We start from the raw sequence: 11278 nt of genomic DNA on the forward strand, positions 1-11278 counted from the left end.
CCCGCCCCCCCCACCCCCCCTTCCATAGTTGCCTCTAATAGAATGGGTCAGGGGAGGGGTCTCAAACAGCTCTCTTGTTCTCCCGGGAGGGAGTAAGGAATCGCAGTTCACGTTTCTAACTCAAGTTGGCAGTGGCTGAAGCTCTACCTGTAGAGTAGCATTATCCAGTGTTTTTTTGTTGTTATTGTTTTTATGTTTTTGTTTTACTTATCTGAATCATTTGTTAGATTGTATGCTCCTGGAAGGCTGGTGCAGTTTCCATCTTGCTCACTAGTTTCCTTAAATCTTAGAACTCTGTTGGCGCTCAATATGTATTTATTTATTTATAAATATATTTTTATTGATTTCAGAGAGGAAGGGAGAGATAGAAACATACATGATGAAATTTTTAAAAAATATATTTTTATTGTTTTTAGAGAGGAAAGGGGAGAGAGAGAGAGAGAGAGAGAGAGAGAGAGAGAGAGAGAGAGAGAGAAACACCAGTGATGAGAAAGAATCATTGATCGGCTGCCTCCTGCACGCCCCCTACTGAGGATGGAGCCTGCAATCCGGTCATGTGCCCTTGACTGGAATCCAACCTGGGACCCTTCAGTCCGCAGGCCGACACTCTAGCCACCAAGCCAAACCAGCTAGAGCTCAGTATGGATTTACGGAATCCAGTTGAACAACGTTGCTAGTGCTGCAAAGGCCATTCCCCAGAGGGCAAAGCCACGAGTTCAGGGAGCAGTGGTGCATACCCTCGGTCTCGCACCCTGGGATTGAGCCACCAAGCTGGTCTAACTGCTTTAAGACGGATTGTCAGAGACATCTTGAGTTTGAATATTCTGTCCCGTGTCTTCATGCGGACACATTACCGATCATTCCGGATGTACTGTCATGTGCTTATGACAGAAGAGAACTGGACTGGGTTTGGGTTCTAGGCTCTGGCTTTGCTCCCAACTCCCTGAGACCCTGGTCGGCTCCTCTTCGGGCCTCAGCCTTGCCACCTGCAAAAGGAGGTTGGAGCAGACAAAGTCAGACGTGCCTTCCAGGTCTGGCCCGCTTTGATTTCCAAGATGCATCCTAGGACTACAGGAGGGGGCATGGCTCCGGCACTCTCAGGCTGATGCGGTTTCACATCAGTTTTGGCTCCAAGGTGCCTCTGACGCCAGCACTTGAACTTGACACCAGCCTCTTCCGGGCGATCCATACATTGTGGTTAGAGAAGTGAGGCTTTTGGGCGCGGACAGTGAACTCATCTCCAAAAGGATCCAATCCCATGTGATCCCGGGGAGGGCAGGGCCGTCACGGCGACACCAACACCCGCGTTCTCTTCGCCGCCGGTGGGAGGCGTCACTTCTCTCCACAAGTCAAAGTATTTTTCTTCTTGGCCCACAGACTTCCTTCCACTCCACAAAAACCACGATTGTGCAGAAGAGAGGGTCAACGTCCACCTAACACACGCATCTGTGGAAAGCCCGCTAAAGGAAAACTACACTTTTCCTCTTTAGGAAGCTGGTCCTTCGCTGAAGCAGTGCCTGTAGTTTTTAAAGAGCCTTACGCGTTCCCATTTCCTAGTCCGACACCACGCAGTTGGGACTTCCTCGCCGCCCGGCTGCGCTCAGGTCCTCCAGACCCGCCGACGCTCTAGGTGACCGCCTCGCAGGCCGGCCGGGCTCGCGCCTCTCTAGCCAGCTCGTCCTCTCTATGGTACGGAGACAGCTTCCGGTGGCGGGACGCTGGGCGGCGCACGCGGGAAAAGCTTCCCCAGTGTACCCCCCCCATCACCCCGTGCCCCCGCCCCCTCCCCCGCGTCCCTCAGCGCGCCCACCGCCCGCACCGGGGCCGTCGCGAGGCTGCTGCTAGAGGAGGTGGGTGGTCGCCGTCCCCGTGCCCCAGGGAGGGTCGAGTCCTGCTCCCCCGCGGAACACTCCAGATGGGCCGTTCCGCGTTCGAATCCGCGGGCAGCGGGCGAATCCACTTTATGGGGCGGGGGGACCCGGGGCTGGGGCCGCGACGCGGTGGGAGCGCATGCAGTTGCTGGGAGGGGACCCCTGCACCCTGAGCTGGGTTAGGGCGCGGGCGAAGTGCGGGCCCCGGGCTGGCCCGGGGGTACCATGGGCTGCTCGTTGCCATGGCGCCCGGTGGAGCGCCCAGAGCCTGTGTCTGGTTGGGGTGTAAGTGCGACGCCAGGCCCAGTTCTCTGGTCGGGGCTGGGTCTGGCCCCTCGAGGTCTGCGGAGCCCACCTGAAGGCTCGCAGGCACAGCCATGGGCTGCCACCTGGCCCGATCCGTGGGCAGAGTGAGGTGTTGTCTTTCATGCTCAGGTCTCTCCCTCTTGAATTCAGATTTCCAACCTGCTGAGGGAGTATCTGCACACCCATCCAGGATTTGGGGCCCAGCTCCCGGTTGAGGCCAAAAGGGGCAGTGAGCATGGCAGAAACACTGGAGTTCAACGACATCTACCAGGAGGTGAAAGGCTCCATGGTAAGAAGGGCTTGCGCTTTTGATGGAGGTGGGGAAGCGGGAGCGCGGTAGACTTTCCGCCCATTCACAAGAGCTTGCTTGGATCGCGTTGCTACTTTGGAAAAGGAGTCAGAGTGTCATGTACTTGGTGTTGCCCCAACAAAAGGCGACAGTGAGAAAGTACGAGAGTTACAGGGCCTCAGAGTTTGAAGGGACCGTGCCTGCTGTTCAATCCAGAATCCCGAAACGGAGGACCTGCGCGGGTTCTGGATGCCAGAGCCAGGATTAGGATCCGGGCTGCCTGGCTACTTGTCCCTTTTGTGCTGGCCCCCAGCACTTCAGCTGTTGCTTCTGGATCGATCCCTGGCCAGCCTAGAATGATGCATTCGGACCCCTTTTTCCAACAGAACGATGGGCGGCTGAGGTTGAGCCGCCAGGGCATCATCTTCAAGAACAGTAAGACGGGCAAAGTGGACAACATCCAGGCTGGGGAGTTGACGGAAGGCATCTGGCGCCGTGTGGCTCTGGGCCATGGACTTAAACTGCTCACAAAGAACGGCCACGTCTACAAGTATGACGGCTTCCGAGAATCGGTGAGGTGTCCTCTTGCCGTAAACCCCCTTTTAGGGTGCCATCTGGTTTCATTTGAATCTTCTAGAGAGAGTTGGGTCTCCTTCCTGTGGCCACCACGCAGTTGCTGGTTTGAGCTCCGTCGAGCAGGGCCATTGATTGAGGCCACCAGGCAATGAGTGTTCAGCTTCGGGTGTCAGAGCCTGGAGTGTTGTTGTGCCTTGACTTCCAGAAGATTTTCTGCCGTTTTTATTTTATTTTTTTTTGGTTTCTGCTGTTGCCTTTATTCAGGTGCAGAGTCTTAGTTTGATGCGTTAGTTCAGGTTTTGTTTTTCCACGTTGAACTGCCTGAGTTGAAGACTTTACTTCATTTTAATGTCCACTTCCTTCTAATGTTCACTTTCATTAAAGCAATATCTGCACCAAGATAGCACTGTGAGGCCCATAACCACGAGCGGTCAGTTCCTTACTCTACTCTTCCCCTCCCAGAGATCCAGTCCCCAGAAACAACCTCTTACAGTGTTTTATAGCTGAGATTCTAAATCAGCATGGATTTCTGATAAAAGGTATATTGGGGCAATTTCTCAGAAATAGATAATTGCAGAATGTTCAAGCTTGTGTTAAAACCATCAGTGTTACTGGGATTGTTCTCTCCGCTCCACCCACAGGAGTTTGAGAAACTCGCTGATTTCTTCAAAACTCACTATCGCCTTGAGCTAATGGAGAAGGACCTATGTGTGAAGGGCTGGAACTGGGGAACGGTGAAGTTTGGTGGTGAGTCCTGGGCCAGGTTGAGGTTTGGGGAGAAGGTAGGATGAGGGTGGCAGCCTTTAACTTGTTTCTTTCTGTCACTGTCTCTGATTTCCTCTTGTAATTCATCATGTATTTATGAAGGACCACCGTGCCTGGTCTTGGGGGTGCAGTGTGAACAGGGTAGCCCTGTCCCCAGGGAACTTGTGTCTGGTGGGAACGTGGTTTAGGTAGACTCGAGGGGAGGAGCTGTGGCTTGATCGCCCTTTCCCCACAGGGCAGCTGCTTTCCTTTGACATTGGCGACCAGCCGGTCTTCGAGATACCCCTCAGCAACGTGTCCCAGTGCACCACAGGCAAGAACGAGGTGACACTGGAGTTCCACCAGAACGACGATGCAGAGGTCTCGCTCATGGAGGTGCGCTTCTACGTGCCCCCCACCCAAGAGGATGGCGTGGACCCTGTTGAGGTGAGGCCTCCTGGTCACTTTGGGGGCAGATGGTGCCAAGCGGGCCTGGCTGGCCTGGGAACAGGTCCTGCTGCTCCATTACCAGTGTGTGCTTTCGCAGGCCTTTGCCCAGAACGTGCTGTCTAAGGCGGATGTGATCCAGGCCACTGGAGACGCCATCTGTATCTTCCGGGAGCTGCAGTGTCTGACTCCCCGAGGACGGTACGACATTAGGATCTACCCCACCTTTCTGCATCTGCACGGCAAGACCTTCGACTACAAGATCCCCTACACCACGGTGCTGCGCCTCTTTTTGCTACCCCACAAGGACCAGCGCCAGATGTTCTTTGTGGTGAGCAGAAGGCACTGGGAGTGGGTTGGCCTGGGTTCTCCCGAGGCTGGCAGGTGGATTTCACTGGGGTTTAGTTCATCAGCGAGTTCTCGTGGGGCTTCGACTGGTGCTAAGCCTTGTTGGCTCTTCCTTACCAGATCAGCCTGGATCCCCCCATCAAGCAAGGCCAGACCCGTTACCACTTCCTGATCCTCCTCTTCTCCAAGGATGAGGACATCTCCTTGACTCTCAACATGAATGAGTGAGTGCTCCCTCATGCCTGCCCCTGCCTGCAGGAGGTCGGTGTGCACTAGGAGGCAGCTGTGCTCGTGATCTCATCTTCCCCTGTTTGCAGGGAAGAGGTTGAGAAGCGCTTTGAGGGGCGGCTCACCAAGAACATGTCGGGATCCCTCTATGAGATGGTCAGCCGGGTCATGAAGGCACTGGTGAACCGCAAGATCACAGTTCCGGGCAACTTCCAAGGGTGAGCGTGCAGGCCCGGGTCCTGGGCTGCGGGGATGGGCTGTGCCATGTCTCCTGGGTAAGCCCCCCCTGGGATGGGAGCACGGCTTCTCAGAGGCCTGGTTGGGTTGTATCTTGATGGTGTCAGTCACCTTCATTAGAGCAGCTTAGTGAGGTTCACTCACTTGAGGGCCTGAGCAGATATACTCCCGAGAGATGTTCTCTGTGGCTCTGTGCCACCTGCTGCCTCAGGCACTGACTGGGCTCCCTGTGCCCTCCACCAGGCACTCCGGGGCCCAGTGCATCACCTGCTCCTACAAGGCGAGCTCAGGACTGCTGTACCCGCTGGAGCGGGGCTTCATCTACGTGCACAAGCCACCCGTGCACATCCGCTTTGATGAGATCTCCTTCGTCAACTTTGCCCGTGGCACCACCACCACGCGGTCCTTTGACTTTGAAATTGAGACCAAGCAGGGCACTCAGTATACCTTCAGTAGCATTGAGAGGTGAGAGCCTCTGCCAGTCCCTTCCTGGGTATCCTGGTCCTTACCCAGTCTTGACTGGGAGGCCTGGGACCCCCCCCCTGGCCTGTGACTCGTCCCTGACCTCTTGCCTTGAGCAGAATTTTTCTTTTGCTTCTTTGGGATTTGGCTCTTCTCTTTGAAGTGCTCAGCCTTTGGAAGCCTCTGCATTGTGTTTTTTTCTTTTCTGTCCTTAACAATATTGTTTTCCATATTACTGAAGCTCTTGTTCAGTACTAGCCCTCTCCTCCTCCACTCCCCCATGACGGAAATGCTATCTTTCCCTTTCCTGGAATAAGCTCGGTGCCCAGAACACAGCAGCTAATGTTTATCGAGTGCTCGCTGTTTCACACTTAATCCTCATAACAACAGTGAAGTACGAAATACAATCCGGTCAAAAGATGACATCCCCTCCCCTCGCATCCTCCCCCTACTCGTGCACCCCTCCCCACCTGTTCTTTCTCAGAACTCTTGAGAGCTGTACAGGTTCCTCTTTTAAGACTAGTGTCAGACTCTTTGCTGCTGTCCTCCGCGTGTCTCTGAGCTGTTGGGTTGGATAGCGTGGTCAAGAGCTCCAGGCCCCATCGTCTGTCCTGGTCCATGGTTGTCCTCCTCTCATTGGCCCTGCCTGTCTGGTAACTGCATCTCCCCCCACAGGGAGGAGTATGGGAAGCTGTTTGATTTTGTCAATGCAAAAAAACTCAACATCAAAAACCGAGGATTGAAAGAGGTACTGCCGTGTGTGGAAAGGCTGAGCCTCTCCCGTTCTTTCTGTGGTGGGGGGAGGGGCAGGGACTCCTCCGGCTTTTTTTCACTCTCCCTTCTCTTCTTACCCTTATAGAAGAAAGAGGTGCGTGTGACCCTTCCCCTCCTGATGCAGGTTTCCTCGCATGACCTTAGATCAGTCTCTGCCGCCCCCAGGAGCCCCCAGTGGGGCTGGGAGAGGGAGGAGCTTGGACTAACCCAGTTGGCAGGAAGTTTTCGGGGCATAGGCCCTGCACGCTGGCTGTGTGTGGACAATTCAGCCCCAGCTGGGGGCTGTTGCTCTGATCTTACAGGCATGGGGGCGTGCTTTTGAGTGTGCCGGGGTTCTGGCACCTGGGCGAGTGGCCCTTACTCCCATCTCTTCCCTGCCTAGGGCATGAACCCAAGCTACGACGACTATGCTGACTCTGATGAAGATCAGCACGATGCCTACTTGGAGCGGATGAAGGAGGAGGGCAAGATCCGGGAAGAGAATGCCAACGACAGCAGTGATGACTCAGGAGAAGAAACCGGTGGGCTAGCTTCGGCAGTGCTGGGGCGTGGGGCTGTCAGACTCTTCCAGCCAGAGCCAGGTGTCTGGGTCAGGGGAGGGGATTTCCATGGGGCAGAACTGATGAATCCTGTGTTCCTTTTCAGATGAGTCTTTCAACCCAGGTGAAGAGGAGGAGGACGTGGCAGAGGAGTGAGTTTTGGGTCCACCCCATGGGGGTGGCTTGTGAGCTTAAAGGGACCAGAGATATCTGGCCATTTCTTGCGTCCCCAGCATAAGCTACTGATCCAGGGTAGAAAATGACCTTCAGTGAGGTGATAGGTGGAGATGATGCTTTGAAAATCGTCAAGTGTATAACCCTAACTGGTTTGGCCCAGTGGATAGAGCGTTGGCCTGCGGACTGAAAGGTCCTGGGTTCAATTCTGGTCAGGGGCATATGTCCAGGCTGCGGGCTTGATCACCAGTAGGGGGCATGCAGAAGGCAACCGATCAATGATTCTCTCTCCTCATTGATGTTTCTATCTCTCTCTCCCTCTCCTTTCCTCTCTGAAATCAATAAAAATATATTAAAAAAAGAAAGAAAGAAAATAAAATCATCAAGTTTCAGTGCAAGACACGTTGTGAATCCAGAAAAGGGTAGTGGTAGAGGCTGGGCTGAGATTCAGCCAGTGCTCCCACTTACCAGCTCAGAGTCCTTAGGTCATTGAATCTCAGCTTTTCCATCTGTGAAATGGCAGTAGTGCCCCCATATTGATCAAGACTTTTGATTGCCAGTGTCAGAAATATATCACAAACCGACTATAGCATAGAAGGGAATTTTGTGAGTTCTTGTAATTGGAGAGGCCAAGGGATAAGATTGGCTTCAGGCACCTGGATCAAGGTGCTCAGAAGCCATGGAGAATGTGTTTCTGTTCCTTCTGATTTCCATATTTTTATTGATTTCAGAGAGGAAGGGAGAGAGAGAGAGAAACATCAACAATGAGAAAGAATCATTGATCAGCTGCCTCCTGCATGACCTTTACTGGGGATTGAGCCCACAACCCGGGCATGTGCCCTTGACCGGAATTGAACCCAGGACCCTTCAGCCTGCAGGCCAATGCTCTATCCAGTGAGCCAAACCAGCCAGGGCTGATTTGCTTATTTTAGTAGGTTTGTTTGCCCCATGCAGTGCCAAGCGACCCTTGGAAGCCTCAGAGGCTTAGTCCAACTGGTTTAACACCAGGAGTACCTCTGCTCTCAGGCAGCAGTGAGCAGGTGGTTACGTGGCCCTTCTGAACCTGAGTTATGAGCATGTGCTCTGATGGGCCAGAACTAGGCCATGCACCCACCCTAAGTGCCTGCGGATGGGTGAGTCTTTCCTGAATGGCGACACAGTGGTTCCCCACAGAAAATGGAGACTCTTAATCCAGAAGAATTGGAATGAATATTGGGGAGAAATAGAAAAGAAAGTCTACAGGAGTCCACTACCTGTGCTTGCCACATGCTTGTTCATAGAGAGTCATTGAGAAAAGGCTCATGAAAATGCCTTGAAAACTTGAGCACCATGCAGGTATCCGTGGTTGTCTCTTCTGTGGCATTCTGTGTGTATCAGATAGGACTGTTAATTACATGGGTATGTACTGGGTTAGGCCAGAGCAGGTTTCCCCCACTTTTTCTAGTAATTATCTCTTTACTAGAAAGACTACAGGGTAGATTAAGATGAGTAACTCAAAGGAAGTGGTGAAGTGGACTTGGGGCATGTTGATGAGACAGAATTCCTGTCCTCAGGAGCTTGGGGATGGAGTGGGACCTGGATTAGGCTGTGACCAAGGAGAGCAGCTGAAGCCCATTTGCTTTCCTTTGACTGAGTTACCAGCTAGCGAGCCCATTGCTGTGGCTGGGTCTGGAGAGGTGGCGGTGGAAGCCACCTCAGCGAAGGGGCGGAAGCAGAGTTGGAGATGGTGGTGGAGGCTGTGTGGTCCTCCTATTCGCCTTTCTCAGCAGGTGTCTTTGGACTTATTTTCTTCCTGACCTGTGGCCATGGGGGTCCATCCTCCCTCCCTGAGTCTCGGCCCCACTCTCCTTTGCAGGTTTGACAGCAACGCCTCTGCCAGCTCCTCCAGTAACGAAGGTGACAGTGACCGGGATGAGAAGAAAAGGAAACAGCTTAAAAAGGCCAAGATGGCCAAGGATCGCAAGAGCCGCAAGAAGCCTATGGAGGTGTGGCCTCTCTTCTGAATGGGAGGGTGCTGGGTGGCCATTGTCTGACTTCTGTCACCACCAGTGGGGCCTCTCGATTAGTTCTCCTGGGATTGCTTTTTGTAGCCAGTGATTTTGGCCTCGAGGAGTATCTTGGAAATGTTCTTCTCTGGTCCTTGACATAATTAGCTTCTGGGATATCTGAATAGGAAACAGGCTTTGTTCCAGGAGAGCAAAGAAAGGGGCCCCTAATGAGCTGGGCACTGGGGTGCAGAGCTCTCATGGTCCCTGTCCTTAGGGAGCTCTCAGTGTAGTTTGATGCTGTTTAGTCCTTTCTCCATTTTGTCCCCAGGTAGGTGATCCACATAATTGCTTTGGGAGAATGTGGGGGTCTGTGGGAAACAGGTGGCTGAAGGCATTGGGTGGTTGTGCAGGTGAAGAAGGGCAAAGACCCCAATGCCCCCAAGAGGCCCATGTCTGCCTACATGCTGTGGCTCAATGCCAGCCGAGAGAAGATCAAGTCAGACCATCCCGGCATCAGTATCACTGATCTTTCCAAGAAGGCAGGCGAGATCTGGAAGGCAATGTCCAAAGAGAAGAAAGAGGTGAGTAGCTGCAGAGATGAGGGGTGGTGAATCTTGTAATTGAGAAAGGGGGCAAGGGGCCGTTGGCAGAGCTTTTCTGTATGGGTTTTGCCTGCATCAGGGAAGGGATCTCATTCTCTGTTCTCTCTCTACCCCCCTCCCATGGTGTGTGTGTGTCAGGAGTGGGATCGCAAAGCTGAGGATGCCAGGAGGGAATATGAAAAAGCCATGAAAGAATATGAAGGGGGCAGGGGTGAGTCTTCTAAGAGGTGAGTGTTGGGAACAGAATGGCCCAGTAACTGCTTTTTTTGGCAAATATTTTTGCAGGTCCAAGTTGAGAATTAGGGTGTTAAAGGTAATAGAGATACCTCTGACTGCAGTATGGCAGTGCTTCTCAAATCTGGGTGGGCAGTTGCCCAAGTATGGGTAATGTGCTGGATAAATATGGCCCATCTTCCTAGAGGGTCAATTTTATATGAAGGTATGGGATATTTAAATACATATTATTTTATCATTCATGTAATTAATTTTTAAAGATAAAGCAAGAGATGTCAGATAAGTATAAATAAGTTTTGCCTGTGTCCAGGTTATGACCCCTACGTCTTCTGCTTTTCCTTGGGGCCCTTGGGGCTGACATGGCTGGCTGTTGACGTTTATAGTGCAGTATGGCTGGGACCTAGAGAGGCCCTGTTAAAGGCCTTGATGAGCCTGAAGGCCTAGCCCCTTTGCCCTCTTGCTAATGTAGGGACAAGTCAAAGAAGAAGAAGAAAGTAAAGGTAAAGATGGAAAAGAAGTCAACACCCTCCAAGGGCTCATCATCCAAGTCGTCATCAAGGCAGCTCAGTGAGAGCTTCAAGAGCAAAGAGTTTGTGTCCAGTGACGAGAGCTCTTCAGGAGAGAACAGGAGCAAAAAGAAGAGAAGGCGGAGTGAGGTGCGGCAGGAGTTTGGGGGCTGGGGCCCGGCGGGGTGAGGGGCATCTGAGTTTGGGGGGGGGGGGTGGCAGATGTTTCTGGGCTGAGGTTTGTGGCTGGTCCATAAGAGTCCTGGGAGGGAGTGGATAGGTGGAATTCTGGGGTTCTGAAGGCTGGTGTTGGAGTTTAGGGATGGGGATAGAGAACTGGGGCCCTTCACCACTGAACAGTGCCAGGAGGGCAACTGGGATTCTACCTTTCCCCTAAAGAGACATTTGGTTTTTCAGGACTCTGAAGAAGAGGAACTAGCCAGCACGCCCGCCAGCTCAGAAGACTCTGCGTCGGGATCCGATGAGTAGAGGAGGCAAATTCTCTCTCCTTGGGCTTGTCCTGTCACCCCCCAGCCTCCCCACCCATGTTTTTGTACCAGTTTCTCATACGAAATGTAGCCTTTGGATTCTGCCATCGGAACAAGCTCTCCTGGGGGGTGCACTTCACTGGGACAGCGGGGGTGTCTTACTCCCCTGATGCTTCACAAGGATGGCTCTTCATAGTTCGGGGAGAGACTGGGTGGGAGGCAGGGCAGTGCTGGGTTCAAACCCTTGTCCTCCTTTCCCGACCTGAGGGATATAGCTGCTTGTCCTGTTCAAGTTGCTGCCACAGGGGTCATGTGAGCTCAGGCCTGTAGCTCCTAACTGGGGCCTATTTCTACTTTTATTTTGTATTTCTGGTCTGTGGAAAAAAAGATCATTTAATAAAGGGAACTGACTTTGGAAACCATGTCCTCTGCCTTCTCTGTAGCCCTGCTGTATTGCTCTCCCTG

General features: G+C 52.9%; 1 protein-coding gene across 4 annotated transcripts; it reads left to right on the top strand.

The window, feature by feature from the left end:
• The first annotated feature begins 656 nt into the window (after positions 1 to 656).
• Positions 657 to 11235, top strand: SSRP1 (structure specific recognition protein 1). Of its 4 annotated transcripts, none has more exons than XM_036325854.1 (18): positions 657 to 1689; positions 2328 to 2466; positions 2853 to 3038; positions 3684 to 3789; positions 4043 to 4233; positions 4334 to 4564; positions 4702 to 4805; positions 4899 to 5027; positions 5290 to 5511; positions 6184 to 6256; positions 6368 to 6376; positions 6665 to 6803; positions 6928 to 6973; positions 8851 to 8980; positions 9394 to 9564; positions 9724 to 9812; positions 10289 to 10475; positions 10743 to 11235. In XM_036325854.1, the coding sequence occupies exons 2-18, from the start codon at positions 2413 to 2415 to the stop codon at positions 10812 to 10814; spliced, it is 2139 nt and encodes a 712-aa protein (XP_036181747.1). In that variant the 5' UTR covers positions 657 to 1689; positions 2328 to 2412; the 3' UTR covers positions 10815 to 11235. The 4 variants fall into 4 exon arrangements, with proteins under 4 accessions (XP_036181747.1, XP_036181746.1, XP_036181748.1 ...); XM_036325853.1 differs by lacking the exon at positions 657 to 1689 and adding an exon at positions 1701 to 1850; XM_036325855.1 differs by lacking the exons at positions 657 to 1689; positions 6368 to 6376 and adding an exon at positions 1701 to 1850.
• Positions 11236 to 11278: the final 43 nt, after the last annotated feature.

Source organism: Myotis myotis, unplaced genomic scaffold, assembly GCF_014108235.1.
Source record: "Myotis myotis isolate mMyoMyo1 unplaced genomic scaffold, mMyoMyo1.p scaffold_m19_p_10, whole genome shotgun sequence".
Lineage (NCBI taxonomy): Eukaryota > Metazoa > Chordata > Mammalia > Chiroptera > Vespertilionidae > Myotis > Myotis myotis.

Bases quoted from the DNA above. Each gene is read 5' to 3' on its own strand.
- SSRP1 (XM_036325854.1), top strand. From the start codon at position 2,413: ATGGCAGAAACACTGGAGTTCAACGACATCTACCAGGAGGTGAAAGGC. The intron at 5,512-6,183 runs GTGAGAGCCTCT...CTCCCCCCACAG, and splicing joins ACCTTCAGTAGCATTGAGAG to GGAGGAGTATGGGAAGCTGT. The intron at 6,804-6,927 runs GTGGGCTAGCTT...GTTCCTTTTCAG, and splicing joins TGACTCAGGAGAAGAAACCG to ATGAGTCTTTCAACCCAGGT.